Below are 17,327 nucleotides of genomic sequence, written 5' to 3' on the forward strand. Positions count from 1 at the left end.
TCCGCTTTGTGCATTTAGAATCGTATTAGCCAGAGACCTCTTTTCTCTCTGTTCCTGGAACGCCTTCGTGCGTCCACGATAAATGTATAACACGGTTATTTCTTTTTGTGCCGTCTCCGTCTTTACTTCGCCCAGTAGCCGGGCACGTCCGTGGGCGACAATAAGAGGTACTTTATTCTGTCCCTATTTCCTCCTCCCCCTCGGCATAAAAGTGGCCGAGAGCAGACATTTCACGGAAATGGACTTTGAATTGCCCGATTATTACCGTCCGCAGAAATCACTTAGCGCCTCGAAATAACGCGTAAAGATCTCACAATGGGAATACTTGATTCGAGCCCTAATGACCTAAGAGCTCCGACCGTTTCCACCGATGTTACACGATCATTTTTCGGAACTCCATTCGAAGAAAAATGTTTCACGCTTGCTTTCAGACGCTGGATTAACGGAAGAGGAAGTGGTGCTCGCTAAGACCATCGCCGAATCCCCGGAGAGCGAGCACACCGTTCAAAAGGCGGCGCTTGTTCTGCGTCTTCGCGAAGGGATCGGTTCCCTGGCGAGGATCCTGAAGACCATCGAGAATTTCAAGGGAACGGTGACTCACGTCGAGTCCAGACCTTCCAAGAAAGAAGGCCACCAGTTCGACGTGCTCGTGAAAGTTGACATGACCAGACAGAGTCTGCTTCAGCTGATTCGAAATCTTCGTCAGAGCTCCGCATTGGACGGCGTCACTTTGCTCGCGGACAACTCTGTCAGCATCAAAGACCCGTGGTTCCCGAGACACGCTTGCGATCTCGACAACTGCAACCATTTGATGACCAAATACGAGCCTGATCTCGACATGAACCATCCTGGATTCGCCGATAAGGAGTATCGTGCACGTAGGAAGGTTATCGCGGAGATTGCTTTCGCGTACAAGTACGGCGACCCGATACCAAATATTCCATACACCGAGACGGAGAACGAGACTTGGTCCCGCGTGTTCAACACGGTCATTGACCTGGTACCGAAACACGCTTGCGTGGAATATCAGAGAATCTTCAAGAAACTGCAAGAGGAGAAGATCTTCGAGCCGCATCGCATACCTCAGCTGCAGGAAGTGAGCGACTTCTTGAAGACTCACACCGGATTCACTCTGAGACCCGCTGCTGGACTGCTCACGGCTAGAGACTTCTTGTCGAGTCTCGCCTTCAGAGTATTCCAGAGCACCCAATACGTTCGTCATATCAACAGCCCGTATCATACTCCAGAACCGTAAGTATCTCTTAAGTATCTTTGAATTTTTCGTTTTGTAATTATTCTTCGAGCTCGTACTCGGAAGAAGAGATCTTTTCATACGTAGGAGGGAATACGAGGAAATCGATACTGCGTTATGATGAGAGCTAGCGTTAACACAGAGAACGATAATAATAGAATTACCGTGCCCCTCTAAGCTCGTAATGGAGCCCTAATTGGCTTTTAACGACACGATGGCGTTGATAACTCAGTTTCACAGTTGCGAACTCGTTTCTCCGCGGTAACAGCTTCCGCGTTCAGATTTTCGATACCGGCGAAAGCGTATCGCGCAAAGAAGCAATCGCCGTGATTTAAACTTGTCAATTGTTATTTGAAAAAACATCGGAGATAGTAACATTTCGTCTATTCCTCGTTAATTCCTTAGAGTAAAGATTACAGACATTTCTTATCTTTATTCTTCTTCGAATACTCATTTTAATACTGCTTTTTTCCAAGTCGCTATAGTAGAACGATCGCGTTATTTCTACAGACACGCGGACACCATTTCAACGTGAAATTTCAGATAACGAAATTATAGCGCAGAGATGAAAGCTCCATTACGATATTCCCCTATTTAGTTTCACGAGAACTTTCGCCCCTATTTCCCTTCGTTCTCTTGTCCTCGTGTATTAATATTCAGTTAAATTGCCTTCCTTCGGTATTAATAAGAACATAATACCACTGATACTATTAGCTTCGTTAATCGAGAGACTCCTTTAATTTCTCGTCCCTTCTTTTAATTCGCAGAGACTGCATCCATGAACTCTTGGGACACATGCCGCTGCTTGGTGACCCAAGCTTTGCTCAATTTTCCCAAGAAATCGGTCTCGCTTCTCTCGGCGCCTCTGACGAAGAGATTGAAAAATTATCCACGATTTACTGGTTCACCGTTGAGTTCGGTCTCTGCAAGGAGGGCGAAGAGGTGAAAGCTTACGGCGCTGGTCTTCTCTCCGCCTACGGAGAGCTTCTTCACGCTTTGAGCGATAAATGCGAACATCGAGCATTCGAGCCAACAACTACCGCTCTGCAGAAGTATCAGGATCAAGAATACCAACCGATCTACTTCGTCGCGGAGAGCTTCGAGGACGCTAAGGAGAAGTTCCGCCGCTGGGTGAGTGTCGCTCGATACTGGAGACTTCAATGCCTGGCGCGACGTGCGCCGAAACGCTCGGTTCTCTCGCGAGATACAATAGTTTAACAAATATTATCATTATCTTGTCATCTACTGTAAATCAGTTATTCGAGTGACCGATATTCGGTGTTCGACATTTTTCCAAATTTTTTTAATAACTTTCAACACGTTGCAATCTGAACGAGGTATGCTTGAAAAAGCACATACTTAAGATTTTCCAAATAATTGATCACATTTAAGAGATTTCCGGCTAAAAAATGGACCAGTTTTGATTTACTCGCGAATCTACGCAATTCTCCTCGATTGCTTATTCGAAAATTGTTCATTTCAGGTGTCCACCATGAGCCGACCGTTCGAAGTCAGGTTCAATCCGCACACGCAGCGTGTCGAGGTTCTCGACAGCGTGGACAGGTTGGACAACTTGATGTCTCAGCTGAACACAGAGATGACCCATCTCACGAACGCCATCAACAAAATCAAGAAGTCGTTCGCGTAAATACGCGGGGAATGTATCCCCTGTGACACCGATTGCTCCCTTCGCGAAAATCGCCGAGTTTCTCCGCAAGCTCCTCGATCTTCGACGTCTTTCTTCTCTATCTTTCCATCTAGTATTTTTCAAGTTTGCTCACTTAGGATTCGCGAATCTTATCTTTCCTCCGCGCTCAGAAATCAAGAGAAGCAAAATGTACATAGGTATTATATTTTTGTTTCTCGGAAAGACGTCGAGTTTCTCGTTGGCCCGGTGGTCTATGTCACGCGTCATCTTTATCATCGTTCGTCGTTCGCATTAAAAATCGTTCTCACTCTGTGTATAAAGTCGTCCATCCGCGTAGTTGAACGCACGTGCGCGTGTATACAAGGGTGCACGTTCGAGACGTGGATTCGACGTTTCTTTTTCTCTCTATCTTGCCCGTGGATCAAATTGATCGTTCCTAGGTATATATTAACATAATACGAATCACCGAGAACCTTAATCGTATCCTCCTAGTGTTATTTATTGAATTCGCGTTTACCCGGATTTGTCCAGGAGCGCGATATTCTAGCAAAAAGTATTATTGGTGGATCTCTGTGTCTGTTAAAAAACGCATCGAATCCGTTTAACGCTTTGAACGTTTCACGCGCACGTATTCTCGTTATCTCGTTACGTTATACCTATTGTATTTTATTCTATTGTATTACATTTTATTATTATTATTATTATTATTATTATTATTTCTAGGTTAGTCGTAGAGTATTACGTAGTCGCGTTTGAACTTTGCTTCATCCAGCCGCGATAGAACGTAATCAATGTGTCGTCTCGATTCAGAGATGAATTGTACGAAGAGACGACTAGTATTATATAAAGCAATGTAGGTTCTTTATTTTTAGATAGTTATTAACGAACACGTATTTTTTGGGGAAACATGCACGTTCTCTCGATCTGAATGCAAATCGCGACAATCGTCCGGCAACTTCCAAAAAAAAAAAAAAAAAAAAAAAAAAGAAAAACAGAAAAAAAAATAGAAACTAGGGTAGAGGAACTGCATTGTTTCCCGAGAAACTCGTTACCTACTTCTCACGAACATAACTTCGATTACGAAGTCACGGATCAGTGTTGCAATTAGAGACGCACCGTCTAGCGTGTAGTGCAAGAGTCCTTGCTTGCGCACCCTGCACTATTATCCCGTCGCTAACTCGTACCAAATACTTTTCCGCGTTCGTATCGAGGCGCACGCCTTTTTCACGCTTGCTCAGCTGTAGAAAAACGGTCGGCGCTTTCGCTAGATTTCCTTTGTATTATATTGTAAAGTACTCAGAGCATAATAAAAACCTAAGATATGAATCTTACCAATTGCTTTCGTTTATTCCTACCGATAAGCCGTACGTTATCGTTCACAGAAACATTTTTCTCTTTAATTATCGCAACGCTCTTCTCCATTTCGAACAACAATCCGTATACCTCTCACACACATACACACATTACTCGCGTAAACGACACGAATCGAAGTGAAATTCGCTTCCTGATCGTCCGCCTCGGGGCGTCGAAGAGGCTCGATCGTTGCCACCTTCCGTTCTTTGTTCGCTCCCCGAAAACGTCATGGCGATCGACACGTAGGGGCAAGATCGATTACCCAGCCGGCGAACGGGTAAAACCGCGTCCTCTACGGGGACCATGAAACTTTTCACGGTGTTGTGCGCCCTCGCGATACAATGTGCCGCGGCGAAATCATGGAACAACGATAGTAAGTGAAAGCGTGGTGGGTGATCGATGATCCAAGTCACTTCCTTCTTCGTTCGCGCAGGTTATTCGGAGGAGGCGTTCTCAATGTTCGGCTGGATCAGTCATCTGAAACGATTCTCCGTGATCGCGTTGATGTTGTCCGGCGTGGTTCTCTATTATGTACCGGAATCGCGACCGCGTGAGTACGATAGAAAGAATACGAAGAAAAGTAAACGAGCGAAACAGGAAAGAGATAAGAGTAACTCTCGGAAGACTTCCTGTGTAGGAGTGTTCTTCGTAAAATTGGAAAGCGAGATGATTTATATCGACACGACCGCAACACATTTTCCTTTATTCATCTTTAAGGCTACACGCGACACCGGGTGATTGAAATGTTTATTTCACAGACGCGCGCAGAATTTGTTACGCGTTGATCGATCTGACGGCGAACGGCTTGAAATCTGCGCTGAGCACGCGCGAGAGCGGGTACATGTACGAGAAGATCAAGTCCAAGTATCAGCGTGCTCGATACGAACAACTGTTGCAGAAGAGGATGTCGCAAGATACCCAGGACGAGGACTCCGATCGGGCGCAGAAGAATTATGGCAGACAGTCGAAAATGTTCCTCGAGGACGACGGAGTATTAGGGTCAGTTTGTGAAATTATTAACAATGGCTTTCGTTTTTTAGCAGAAATGTGCAAAATATTCTTCACAGATTGGTAGATCGTTGGTAGAAATGTGAAAAATATTTTTCGCAGATTGCTACGTCGTTTGAATTATAAAAGCCCTTCTTTTTAAATTAAGAACCGCGGGAAAGATGTATTTTACGAAAATAACAACAGTGAATATCTTGCAACAGTAAAGAAAAGAAAAAACTGAGCGGAAAACAGAACAAGGAGCACAGACATTCTGGTCACCGTTTTCGAAATGGCGTCATTAAGGATGTTCCGCCTGAACCTTGCATGGAAGTCACCAAACCAGTCTACTTTTACTCGGATAAATTGGAGGACATTGAAAAGTACCTGGAAACGAATTCGTCTAGTGGAAAACGTGTCAACGAATCGTCTGTTGAGAATTACGCTCTTCTAATCAGGTATAAAAATTTGACAAACAACTTACTTGGAATTTCTTTTACTTCGATTTATTACAGCGGCAGCCCGCGAGAAATGGCGATACTCGATGAGAAGTACGAGAAGGACGACTTGGTGATTGTACAAGATCCTTATCTAAAAGTGGAATACAAAGAATGCGGTACCTCGACTGATAAATTGTCTTCGAAAGCGGAAGCTTCTAGTTCAGAGCAAGAAGGACCTACCAGAGATCACAGTGATCACGCGACAGATTCGGTAATTAAGCGTTTTTACAGCTTGTCTTCCATTCTGTGCTTATACGGAAGGTAAAGTCGCTTCTCCGCGAGTTTTCACAAATTTCTCTAACGATACAGGTAATGGAATCGTATGTTAAAGAAGTTGAATTGAACTCGATACCAGAGGAAAACACGTCAAGGTACTCCGTCGATAAATCTCTGTATCAAACGAGCCAATATCAATGTGGCGGTGGATGCTGCGGACCAAGTGGCTGTTCCATGTCGTCAGGTGAACCGAGCAACAAAGAAGCTGTAGACTCGACGTCTCCAGTTGATGTAAAGAATATACTAAAGTAAATGAATCACTATACGTGTCGGAAATATTGGTAGGCATATTGTAATCTCCGTGACGAATCGTTTCAGAGCTTCTCGAAGTACGGTGTCTCCTAAAATCCACAAAAAAGTCGAAGAAAATGAAAAAAACTCATACACGAGCAATTACAGTAATTACAGTCACAAAGGTAAAGGTTCAGCGAAGACAATTAACTCGACCAACAGTCGCAGAGTGGATTTTCAAGAGGAAGACACAAACGATCGCGTGAAAAATCCTATGCAACGGGTAACTGATCGTTTTTAATTAGAAATTACACGAGATACGTTTGTACGGATTTCTATTTCGATTAGAAGTTCGAGGAGAGTGGACATCGGTATGAAAGCACATCGAGAGGCTACAGGAAGAAGTTGAGGAACGATGATAGTCCACGAACAGGTTTCTGTCGCAACAATACTTCTTATTTCACCGATCGGGGAGGGGAAGCGGACGACGAAAATTCTCAAACTGAACGAGCAACCACGAGACACGATCTCGACGAGAGACCTCAAAGAGAGAATCACTTCTATCGAAAAAGCTCCACCGACTCGATCTTCGATTATTACGACGACATTTATGCGGAACCCATGTTGAAGAGTACGTTTGAAACAGTATTTCGAGTTGCAGTTTAAACGAAAAATTGAAAATCGGTCAATTATGAATGTACAGAGTGTTTCACCTAACTTTGTCACCTGAGACATTTCTGCTATATTTGAAATATCAGAAAAATGTTTCCTACAAAAGTTACATAGCTTTATGGAAACTGTCCCATAGTGACAATAATTTCATTTTTTTGGGAAGGGTTAATGAAATGCAAAGGTCACTTTCGTTTCTTTTTTTAAGAAAATTTTATATTTTTCTTTTTTTATTTTAGCGGCCTACTATAAATTGGGGTGCACTGAAAACTATAGCGAGTCAAAAAGCGTTTATCTATGAAACAAAATTATTACTATGTTAAATTTTGAAACACTGTACATTGAAAAATTTTTTAAAAAACGCTAATATCCAGCGAACTGTTCTGACGATTCAGATCGACTGAAACCAACCCTGTTGCGTGCAATAAACTGGATCTTCGGCGGTTGTCCGGAGGCGTCGAGGCGAGCTGCTTTGAAGCGCAGCGAGGTCGGAAAGGAAGAGAGCCAAGGGTTAACCGACGAGTGGCTCCTCTAGCCAAGGATGCTAGACTTGCCGTTGCACACTCAGACCGTCGGCAAAATTAGAAATCTGCCGTATCCGATACCCACACGATCTCGTTAAAACAGTAACAATCCAACCAACATTCGAATCGTTCACTCGTCCCAAAATAACACGATTTCGAATAAATCCTCCGTATCTCGTCTCTTCACCGCTCGTCTACTTATCTCACTTTCGAACAGAATCTCGATCTCCTATAGAATCAGCTCCAAAACAACAACCAGACGAATTATCCGATTCCGCGAACGCGTCAATTTTCCAAACAAATTTCCGCTACGCGTCTGGAATACCGAACGACACGTATTCCGCGAAACGACGATTAATTTTCGCAAGAGTCAATATTTGGCCAGGATTTGGCCGATTTAATTTTCGAAAAACGCGACCTTCTCGCCGGTGCGCGCTCAACAGGCCGGAAGTGGATATCGCGCGTACGTGGCTTAAGAGCAATAAAAGAGGCCCGACTCCGCGAGCCGCCAAAAGAGAATGGGGAGAGACAGTCGTGCGGAGACCAAGAAGCGCGTCGGATCACGCAACGGAACCGCGAAATCATCGGGTAGCACGTGACGCTACTTACTGTTATGCACACAGTAGCGGATCGATCGATCCAACTATTGTTGTTTTTCTTTCCCCTTTTCGAGAAGACGTGGATTTTCGATATCGATCCGTTCCGACCTGTTTCACGCGATTAACCGTACATACCCAGCCGACTCCCTTCGACGGCATTGTCTTCGCAAAAGGGAACCTTCCACGCGGAGATAGTAGGGACGAAAGTATCGGCGTGTGTTCACGTAGCCGCGACTGGTGTGGCGCACAGTCTTTTTCCCTTTCGTTCGAAACGAGAATCTCGCGAGGCCGACGACGACGATATTCGGGCGTCGCGCGACCTGATAGAAAGTGCGCCGAGGAATGCTGAAGGAACGGTACATCGGTGTGTTCTAGCCGAGTGGTAAGTAAGTATGCGGTGAAATAAAAATAACACTGGAGGATCTTCGATCGTTCGAATCACTGAAACGGGTAGATCGACAGAATTTTTTACCTATTTTTCAAAGAAATACGCGTGCTCGTGGTTCATAAATAGCTCGCGAATGTATGTTAGAATAATAAAGAAAATGATAAAGATCGGGATATATCGGGTGCATCGTTCGCGACCAAAACACGGTCATGCCCAATCTAGCAGGCCAGTTCACCCGTAACGCGACTTACGTGCCGCGCCGGTACATTGTTAGACGCCGGAGTAAATTCCACGGATTCCACGGGACATGTGCGAACTGTTCTATTAATGTACCCATCACGTCTACCCTTCTCTTTCCTTTCAACGACGCCAGTATACACACGCATGCACCACGGATCCCGCTCTTTCACCGCTTCCATTTCCTCTCCTCTTTCACCTCCTTCAAGACCATCTCCTCCTCCTCCTTCTCCTCTTTCTCTTCGTCTTCTTTCTCCCGGCGCGGCGCCGACAGAACAGGAGAGTGCAGCGTATTTAAACTTTCGTTCGAAGGGGAACACGAGGCGAATGCCTCCGCCGATCCTCGCAGATGGTCCCGTTTTCATTCTCAATGAGAGAGACACGAGACACCCGGTAAATGGAACCGCGTGCTGCACGATATTACCGGAACGCGTCCGTCGTTGTCCCGTTTCTAAGATCGGGATGTAAAAATTATTAATGGATAGAAGAAGAGTATCGATGAAGAGTATCGAATAAATTCGTCTCAAGTCTCTCTCTCTGTTTTTCTTTTTTCTTCTTCTTTTCCTTCTTTCTATCGAAGAATCTTCTCGCGAGGAAATTTGTTATCGTTCGCCAGTTAATAACCCGCCGAGGTATTATTAACTAAACGTTTACGAGCGTACAATATTCGCTGCGTGTTTTCCTTGGCAAACCGCAACCGAGACGAACAGTTTTACCTGCTTGTCGGACGATTCGAACGTTTTATACGAAATTCGACGGTAATATCGAGCGCCCGTGGAACTCGGCCAAGCGAAGATATGTAAGATATGAAAAACAAGCGAATAGACATCCACATTCGTCACACATTTACAGTGTTTCTGTTCCCCACGTGCTACATTGGTACCTTTTTTGTTTTTCTGTTACACTTTGTGCAGTGACAAATGCGCGGAGCATGACGTCAAATGCGATTAGAGGTATTCGAAGGAAGAAGAGTTCGCTATGCGAGGTAAAGGTGGCTGTGATCGGAGCGCCAGGAGTTGGGAAAAGCGGTGGGTATAAACACGCCTTATCTTAAATCTTGCCCCATATTAGAAAGCTCCGATCGAAATATCCTCTTTTTCTCTTCTCTACTTTGTGAAAATTCAGACGGGCCGTTAACGCTTCGATATGGTTTCAATCGACACACCGTTTCGGTGGGATAGTTATGTAAAATACGCTTCTACTTTTAGAGCCGCGTTACTTTGTTTTCATCGGTCGGCACGCTATAACGCCGACCGCTTTCCTCTCCTTTTCACTCGACTCACGCTTTCGACGCGGCTACGGCGACGCTTAATTCCGCTGCAACCGTAACGAGCGTAACATTAACCGTAATTCTTCGTGTGCGACTTCGTACGAGATGCGTGGCTGGAAAATGGTAGATTTGTAAGAGACTAGACGTGAATTTTTAGAAATTCGATCAATTATTTATTAAATTTTTTTACCAGCTTTCCTCTTCAGAAACATTTCTGATATTCTGATATCGCTTGATTTCGTTACACGTGCAAGATAACGTTTCTATTAAACATTCTCGCAAACTTAAATTAACCCTTCGTAGGCAAACTTATTTTTTCACACTTCGTAGGCAAATGGGTCGTTTGTGTCCAAGTCTAATTTCTTTACTGTTCCGGGCTTTTAGAAAATTTGAAAAAATTCTGCAACACTTATCAAAGTCTCTACTAAATTACAGAATTAATTAAGCCAAATGTTCCAAACTTTTTTTAATAAAAATACAAATTCGTGAGTGAAATTTCACTTGGGTCATTAATGACCCATATATAAGGTCACTGTAATATAAAAATATTGTCAGTAAATATATAAAATATTTTGAGTAAATATATTTTTGTACTAACGTCCTCTTTGCCAGAATAACAAATATGATATAAGTGCAAGCTTATCTGGATCTCATCAGTTAATCCGAACTTGTTAGCATTTTAACAGCTTTGAACGATATCCAAGAAGATTGTCGAAGGTGTGGTAGAGCGTTGAAAAAAAAAAGTGTCAGGTGTTAATTCAAGTACAAGTGCACGGATCGAGCGCGTATACTTACTCGATAGGTGTGTGTGTGTGTGTGTGAGCGAGAAGCGTGGCCTAGGACCCTGAGAGTAGCCAACCGCGTGTATTTTTGGTAATGGCACGTGTTAAGGCATAGGTGAATAAATAATTGGTCGGACCCCGGCAACCGTTGCCGTCCCGCGCTGACCGCAAAGTGTTCGTACCCTATTTATAAAGTTTTATTTCAAAATTTCCTTGGATCGCGTTCTTATAAACGATTACAAGCCGTAGCGTCAATTTCCTGCGAATGAAATGGAAACCGACGGTTTGTATACACCGAAACAACGATGATACTGTTGATGATTCCGTTGTGGCTTCTGTATACATACTTTCCATCGGGGCAAGTATTTTTAACTTGCCAAATAATTGTTCGCTTCGTTGAAAGAAAAGGAATAAAGGCGGTTCGAGATAGTAGAATTGATCCGCGAGAGGAAAATTGGCACGAACAAACCGACCAACTTTTAACGAGCCACGACGTCGAAGGAAAGCATCGAAATCTAAGGACTCGGGCGTAAATACGTACACACACACACAGATCGCCGTTAAATTTTTAGTTTTCCACGAAACGCACGTTCAGGTGGTCGTGACAATCATGATATAAAGCACAACGCGGTGTCTGGTGTTTGAGCGTTTTGGTCAGGCCACTATGCGGTCAGTTTACAATTTTAGCCACCTTGGAAAATCCAGAAATTCGAGTCGAACGTTTCGCACGTTTTCGATTTAACGAAGCAACATTTCGATTTTCGCGAAAGAACGCTCGTGTTAAATATGTACTACGTGTGCATCGATGTCAGTAGGTAATCGACCCTGATTCGATATATTGCGTGAAGTTTGCCTCGAAAGTAACTTGTCCATGGCGTTTATAAAACAGGTCACTTTTCATTGAATTTAAGATGAAACACACCATGGTGACGTTTCAGCGCTCGTGCAAGGTTTTGTGGCGCCGTGGCAGGTTCGAGTTCGAGGTAAAAATAGTGTGGTATACCTCGAAGCGGGTCACTAGGCTGTAGCTCTCGTTTCTCTCGATCTGATCGCGATACGTCGGAACGCGTGTATCGTATCGAGCTGGATCGCGCACGTTTTCACAATATCAGGTGGAAATTGATTTTACCCGATCGGAATAGGGAAGAAATGTCAAAGTAACTGAACGTTCGAACTCGGTCGATTACTTAGATTACTCGCAAATCGACCGTGCGACGCGCGTTTTATTATCGACAAATTTTCTAACCTCTTTCGTTGATCGGTGTCTTTAATCATTCTAATTAACCGAATAGTAGAAGAAACGATGAAAATAGGACAATGAGCGGCTCTAGGAAAATGTAGGTTGACAACTTTCTAACAGATATGTGCATGGAATATGTATTGATGAATGCACAATCTAATACATGTCACGGTTTTGTACGTACTGGCGTGATAGATGGAACACGCCACTACAGAAAAGTTATACGGATACCGATAGAAACAGAATCGTAACGTGTCCGTGAAACACAAACGTTTCATTGCACATGGACTTGATTCGCGTTTATATCCATTAGTTTAGAACAACAACGTTTCAACAACGTGTACTCTTCTTGAATTCCAGCACTGACAGTCAGATTTCTAACGCGGAGATACATCGGGGAATATGATCACCAGTCAGGTAAGGAACATCTCAATTTACAAGTTCGTGGCCTGCTAGCGATAAGATGCGGCTTCTTGACGACGGTGTAAATTACGTAAATTACGATGAAATGTGAATAGAGTGGACAATAGAATGACGCATTTATTTGAAAAACTGCCAGCAAATGCTGTGGCTGTGGGTACCTCGGGGGCCACGTATACCTTCTCCCTACGCATACCTCCGGCCCGCGTCTGGTCTAAATTTATCGAAGACGAATTTGACACTAGACAGGACGGGTACTAATGCGAGGTTGATACTCGAACAAAACTTCTTGTTTTGTACAAATACAGAGACGCAGACAGGAGAGACAAGCAGCTCTCTAGCGAGCACGTGCTTCGTCGGGATCTAAAACTAGACTGGACTGGAAAGATCTACTTACCCGACGCGTCCGGCTACCTTATCTTTCGACTGCATGCGTTCCCGCGGTGAACATTTATTACATAATTTTTCCGTGTCGCACACGAATTGTTTCGCGCGCAAAGTCGTATCGTTCGCATTGAAAAAAAAAATGTGGTCTTCACGTTTCTTCTTTCTTCTTCGTTTTTTTTTTTTTTTTTAAAAAAAAAAACAAACTCACGTTTCTTCTTTCTTCTTCGTTTTTTTTTTTTTTTTAGAGAACAGATACAAACACGAGGTGTTGGTCGACGGTGAACCCATCCTTTTTGAGATTTTGGATACTTGCCCGAAGGTAACGTTTTTATCAACGATAATCGAGATCTTGATCGAACGAGATGGTTCCATTAACGATCGAAAGTGACACAATGGCGTCCTATTTCCACGTTCGTTTTCCCCTTGACGTTTCAGAGCGAAGACGAATTGCCCTCGACGGAGACTGTACAATGGGCGGATGGATTACTTTTAGTCTACTCGATAATCGACAGGAGTTCCTTCAATTTTGTAAGGAAGGCGAAGGAAACACTCGCGGTAGTTGATCCTGAAGCTACGATGCCCCTCGCCTTGGTTGGAAACAAAGCAGACATGGTTCACTTGAGACAAGTTAGCACGGAAGAGGGTGAAATACTCGCGAAAGACTTTGAATGCTGGTTCGGTGAAGTTTCTGCTGCAGAACAGGTATATATCTATTTGCTGATTGCGTAAATGTTTGTTTTTGAGTGTTTTTATTATTGTAAAAAAATGATTTGTCTCTTTAGGTTACTCAAGTTGCTGAATCTTTCCACGAATTGTGTCGAGAGGTTTTGGCAGCTAGGAGGAGGAATAAACAATCTTTATTGGACAGAATGCTCGGTAGCAAAGCGACGCGTGCTTATTCACGAGGCAAAAGTGATTCGGCACTTCCGAAAGATTAATATAAACGTAACTGTTTAATTTATTGATACGTAAATTTTATTCAAAAAGATAATGGAACTACGACGATTGCTTTCAAGGAAATTTTTAATGTATTCTTAGATTTTAAGATCGAATGGCACATATTTTATACATATATGTGTATTTGTTATTGAAGTTTTAGTACCAAAGATTTATGTAATATGATGCACTGTTTATGATTCATATGATATTATATAAATCGTATATAATATGTAAATTTATAGGTTTCGTATTACATTTTGTTAACGTGTAACGACATGTAACGTAAGCACAATTTTTTAATGTACTCCCGTGCTTTGTTTTGGGTGATAGGATTTACAGTTTCAATGTCAGTTCACTTACGTAATAGTTTAATGCAAGATACAAATGTTCGAATTGAAATTTCATTTTCTATTTCGTTACAATATGTAAAAAATTTATGGTTTGTTGATTTTCGAAGGCTGATTATAAATATAACTTGTGCGAACATAGTTTAGATAGATATGGAAACTTGTAATAGTTAATCTATATTTATTTTGTACTTACAATGAAGTTATGACAATAAATATTTTACTTATTTATTATATCACTGTGATATGTAATCCTAAAATCTTAACTTCAAAATAGACGATTTTTCTTGCATATTTCATAATGTTCATAAAGTTATAGTAATAAAACATTCTTATTTCTCTGTTAACACTTATGCCATAGATTTGCTTTATTTACACAATTCAAGGAATATTTACTTTCCATCGTCGTACGTTTCTAAAACATCCGCCAAATGTTCATTATCTCTTGGCTTTTTAAATTGTTTCCTCTTATTAATAGGTTTCTTTCTTTTGATCGGTGCTGGTTTTTTAGGACCATGATCTTGCATAGATCGTATTCCCTGTTTCTCTAGATACTCGTCAATCTTTTGATCATCCATTGCATCAACTGCAACAGCCCTCCACAACTTTTGAAATTCATCATCTATTGGGAATTGTGCTGTTTTATCGTTATAAAACACAATCTTTTTCTTGTCCAAGGGTCTTGTTATAAATAATATCTCATTTTGTAGACTCTAAAATTGATAGATTCCTATTAAAGTTGCTATTTAAAACTATGTATTATAACATATTCAGTCCCATTGTGCCTTTACTTGCCTTTAAATGTTTATCACAGTGAGGCAAGCTTTCTTGTATATCCTCTAAGAGTATTCCACCAAGACCTTTCAAGTCTTGTTGCTTTAATAGTCTCAATAGAGATTTCTTATCCTTAATTTTATACATAGCTTTGAATACAAATCTACCATCTGAAGTCGCTTCTATCTTTGGATTTTTGACAAGAGCTTCTGTTTGAAGCCACTGCTTTACCTAATGGAAAATCAGCATGATCTTTACGATCTTTTATAAGATCATTATTATATTTTTAAGTTTACCTTAGATCCAACATCTAGTTGGTTTGTTTCATCTAGTATTTCTTCTAATGTCAAAGGGTGATCATCCCCTTCTTGATGCCTAGCTTTCATATGCTTTACTATTTTGGCTAAAACACCAAATTTGTATTGCGTACTACCAGACATGGTTTTGTAGTTAACCATGTCCAATTTTGGACCGGTAGAAACAGTGGATGGTTTTGGTTTTTTTTTAAGTGGCTCATCTCGCGAAGAGTCCCTTTCTTGTTCCCTTTTCTTTTTCTCTACCCTATACAAATAAAGTTCGTCGTTCACAATATTGCATCGTAAAAAGTACAGATTACATTAGAAATATGTACATATATCGAAATGTAAGCTAAATTATTTCTTTATCCTACTTAAAGCTCAAGTTTTGCAGTAATACGTATTTACAGTACAATTCAAATTTGAGGTTAGAAAGTTTAATACGAGGCTAAAACGTACGTTGGTGTGCTGAGAGCTCTTTTTTTAAAGAGCTCTCGCTCCCTGAGCAACGCTGGATCCATTGTTTAATAAAATTTCAAATATACAAAAGTCAAGATCTTTTATTTAGAATTTTTTCACGAACTGTCACTTTTGCCACATTCTAACCGCCCAATGTACCGTCTACCAATCAGAAGTTCTTCTCCGTCTCGTGCGTCGAGAGAATGATGGAACAGTATTGCGCATGCGCCTACATACTTTCGATAAATCGTTCGATTATTTTAAACCATTTTCGTAGCTGAAATATCGAAGTACGGCGGCACGAATAAAGTCAAGCGGTACGGTAAAACGTGTGCATACGGATAAAGTGAAAAAAAAAAGTGAATATTACCATAAATCACAATGAATAATACGTGTACGTTATATTTTGAAGTTAATCTTTCAGTTTATTGTGTCAGTGTTTGTGTTATCTCGATTATTTATATATAATAGGGAGTTTTGTGTCAGTTTCATGACGTACTTGTGAATCTCTCAGAATCCCGTTTATCGTGATCGTGTTTCGCGTGTGCCAACTGGTGATTCATATTTCGAATTCGACATCGATCGTTGCAGTGAATCGGTATTTTACGACTTTGTGTAAGTACGTACGCTTTACGTGCTGAAAAGTGGTCCTAGTTCATGGACGTGTTTCCTCGGTCTCGGTGTCTGTGACATTTTGCGAGCGGAGCAGCCGGCTTCCTTTATTTCGCGCTTTACTTTACGAACGTCGCGTCAAAAGGGCAAAGCAACCGCGGCCTTAAGAGCAGTTCCTTCCACGAGTTTAAAAAGAGCGAACAGAAAGAACATATTGTTCTCATTGCAAGAGGTACGGTACTAACTTTTACATAAAGCGAGAAATCGCGTGCCATTTTGTCACGTACGCACGACCGTCCTATTTTCACACTTCATATTTCAATTCCTATAATTCGTTCTATCAAAATTTTCAACTGATAAAAGTGAACCTCTAATTTCAATACCAACGATTTATTCGACAAATCTCAATTCGGCATAATCTACGCTAATTATTTCCCGCCAATTGTTACGACGTAGTAACGATATTCCCGCCATATTGTCTAAAATTAACAAATTCAAATATGTCTCCAACATTCTATTCCCGCGTTCGGTAATCGCTCGCATTGCTAAAAGACGCGTACCTTTCCTCAAAGTTACCTATATCCGCTACAACACAAACGTCCGTAAGCGTAATACGTGAAATCATGGTCGCGGCCGCGTTCGTATCGCAGCGATCGCGCAAACATCGTGGTCGTCAACGTCAGGATTGCAAGCAAAACAATCGTTCGGTAATGTCAACATCATTCCGAACAGATTCGCGTCGGGATGTTTGCATTCGATAACCCGCTTCGTGACTTGTTATCGTTCTGACAGAGAAATGCTCCTCCGTGTATCTCCTACGGTTCGTCGTACGGTTTTTGCGTCTCGACGTACCGACCGAGCAGCCTGTGGTTCCCTTTGCTGCGCATCGGTATCCGTGGATAGAATTCGGTCGTAGCATGCGCGTTAAGCGTGCGCTTTCAGCTCCGAACCGGGACAGAGAAAGACGGGGAAAAGTGTGTCGCGAGAGCGAGAGAGCGAAAAGAGGGCGCGCGTGAGAGGGTGTACGAAGGGGTTGGTTGGTGGAGATGGCACCGTAGAGCGGGATCTGTAGCACGGTGGGCAGAGGAGGGCGACAAGGGTAGGCGCGGGGAGGCGCGAGGAGCGACGAGAGAAGCG

At 42.3% G+C, this 17,327-nt stretch overlaps 4 protein-coding genes across 6 annotated transcripts in view; 3 read left to right on the plus strand and 1 right to left on the minus strand.

Moving 5' to 3' along the window:
• LOC108570496 (tyrosine 3-monooxygenase) overlaps positions 1-3,589 on the plus strand; it is a 9,943-nt gene extending 6,354 nt beyond the window's left edge. For both annotated transcript variants that reach the window (XM_017932362.1, XM_017932363.1), the window contains 3 exons: positions 432-1,251; positions 2,020-2,383; positions 2,736-3,589. In XM_017932362.1, coding sequence (XP_017787851.1) covers positions 432-1,251; positions 2,020-2,383; positions 2,736-2,900 — 1,349 coding nt within the window. In that variant the 3' untranslated portion in view covers positions 2,901-3,589. The remainder of the gene's footprint in view (positions 1-431; positions 1,252-2,019; positions 2,384-2,735) is intronic.
• A 1,168-nt stretch (positions 3,590-4,757) lies between these two features.
• On the plus strand, positions 4,758-7,451 carry LOC108570422. Its single transcript, XM_017932283.1, has 8 exons — positions 4,758-4,803; positions 5,012-5,256; positions 5,475-5,698; positions 5,756-5,939; positions 6,050-6,264; positions 6,335-6,530; positions 6,608-6,878; positions 7,312-7,451. The coding sequence occupies exons 1-8, from the start codon at positions 4,758-4,760 to the stop codon at positions 7,449-7,451; spliced, it is 1,521 nt and encodes a 506-aa protein (XP_017787772.1).
• A 515-nt stretch (positions 7,452-7,966) lies between these two features.
• LOC108570497 (ras-related and estrogen-regulated growth inhibitor) lies at positions 7,967-13,760 on the plus strand. Of its 2 annotated transcripts, none has more exons than XM_017932364.1 (6): positions 7,967-8,425; positions 9,579-9,692; positions 12,317-12,373; positions 13,009-13,082; positions 13,199-13,465; positions 13,546-13,760. In XM_017932364.1, coding segments are annotated over exons 1-6 (669 nt in total). In that variant the 5' UTR covers positions 7,967-8,424; the 3' UTR covers positions 13,702-13,760. The 2 variants fall into 2 exon arrangements, with proteins under 2 accessions (XP_017787853.1, XP_017787854.1); XM_017932365.1 differs by having other exon boundaries at positions 7,967-8,421.
• Positions 13,761-14,393: 633 nt separating this feature from the next.
• LOC108570466 (general transcription factor IIE subunit 2) lies at positions 14,394-15,733 on the minus strand. Its single transcript, XM_017932330.1, has 4 exons — positions 15,579-15,733; positions 15,120-15,384; positions 14,845-15,054; positions 14,394-14,762 (listed from the first exon to the last, which is right to left on the minus strand). Exons 1-4 carry the CDS (start codon positions 15,638-15,640, stop codon positions 14,442-14,444), a joined length of 858 nt encoding a protein of 285 aa, XP_017787819.1. The 5' UTR covers positions 15,641-15,733; the 3' UTR covers positions 14,394-14,441.
• Positions 15,734-17,327: the final 1,594 nt, after the last annotated feature.

This window comes from Habropoda laboriosa, unplaced genomic scaffold (genome assembly GCF_001263275.1).
Source record: "Habropoda laboriosa isolate 0110345459 unplaced genomic scaffold, ASM126327v1 scaffold84, whole genome shotgun sequence".
In the NCBI taxonomy this organism is placed as follows: domain Eukaryota; kingdom Metazoa; phylum Arthropoda; class Insecta; order Hymenoptera; family Apidae; genus Habropoda; species Habropoda laboriosa.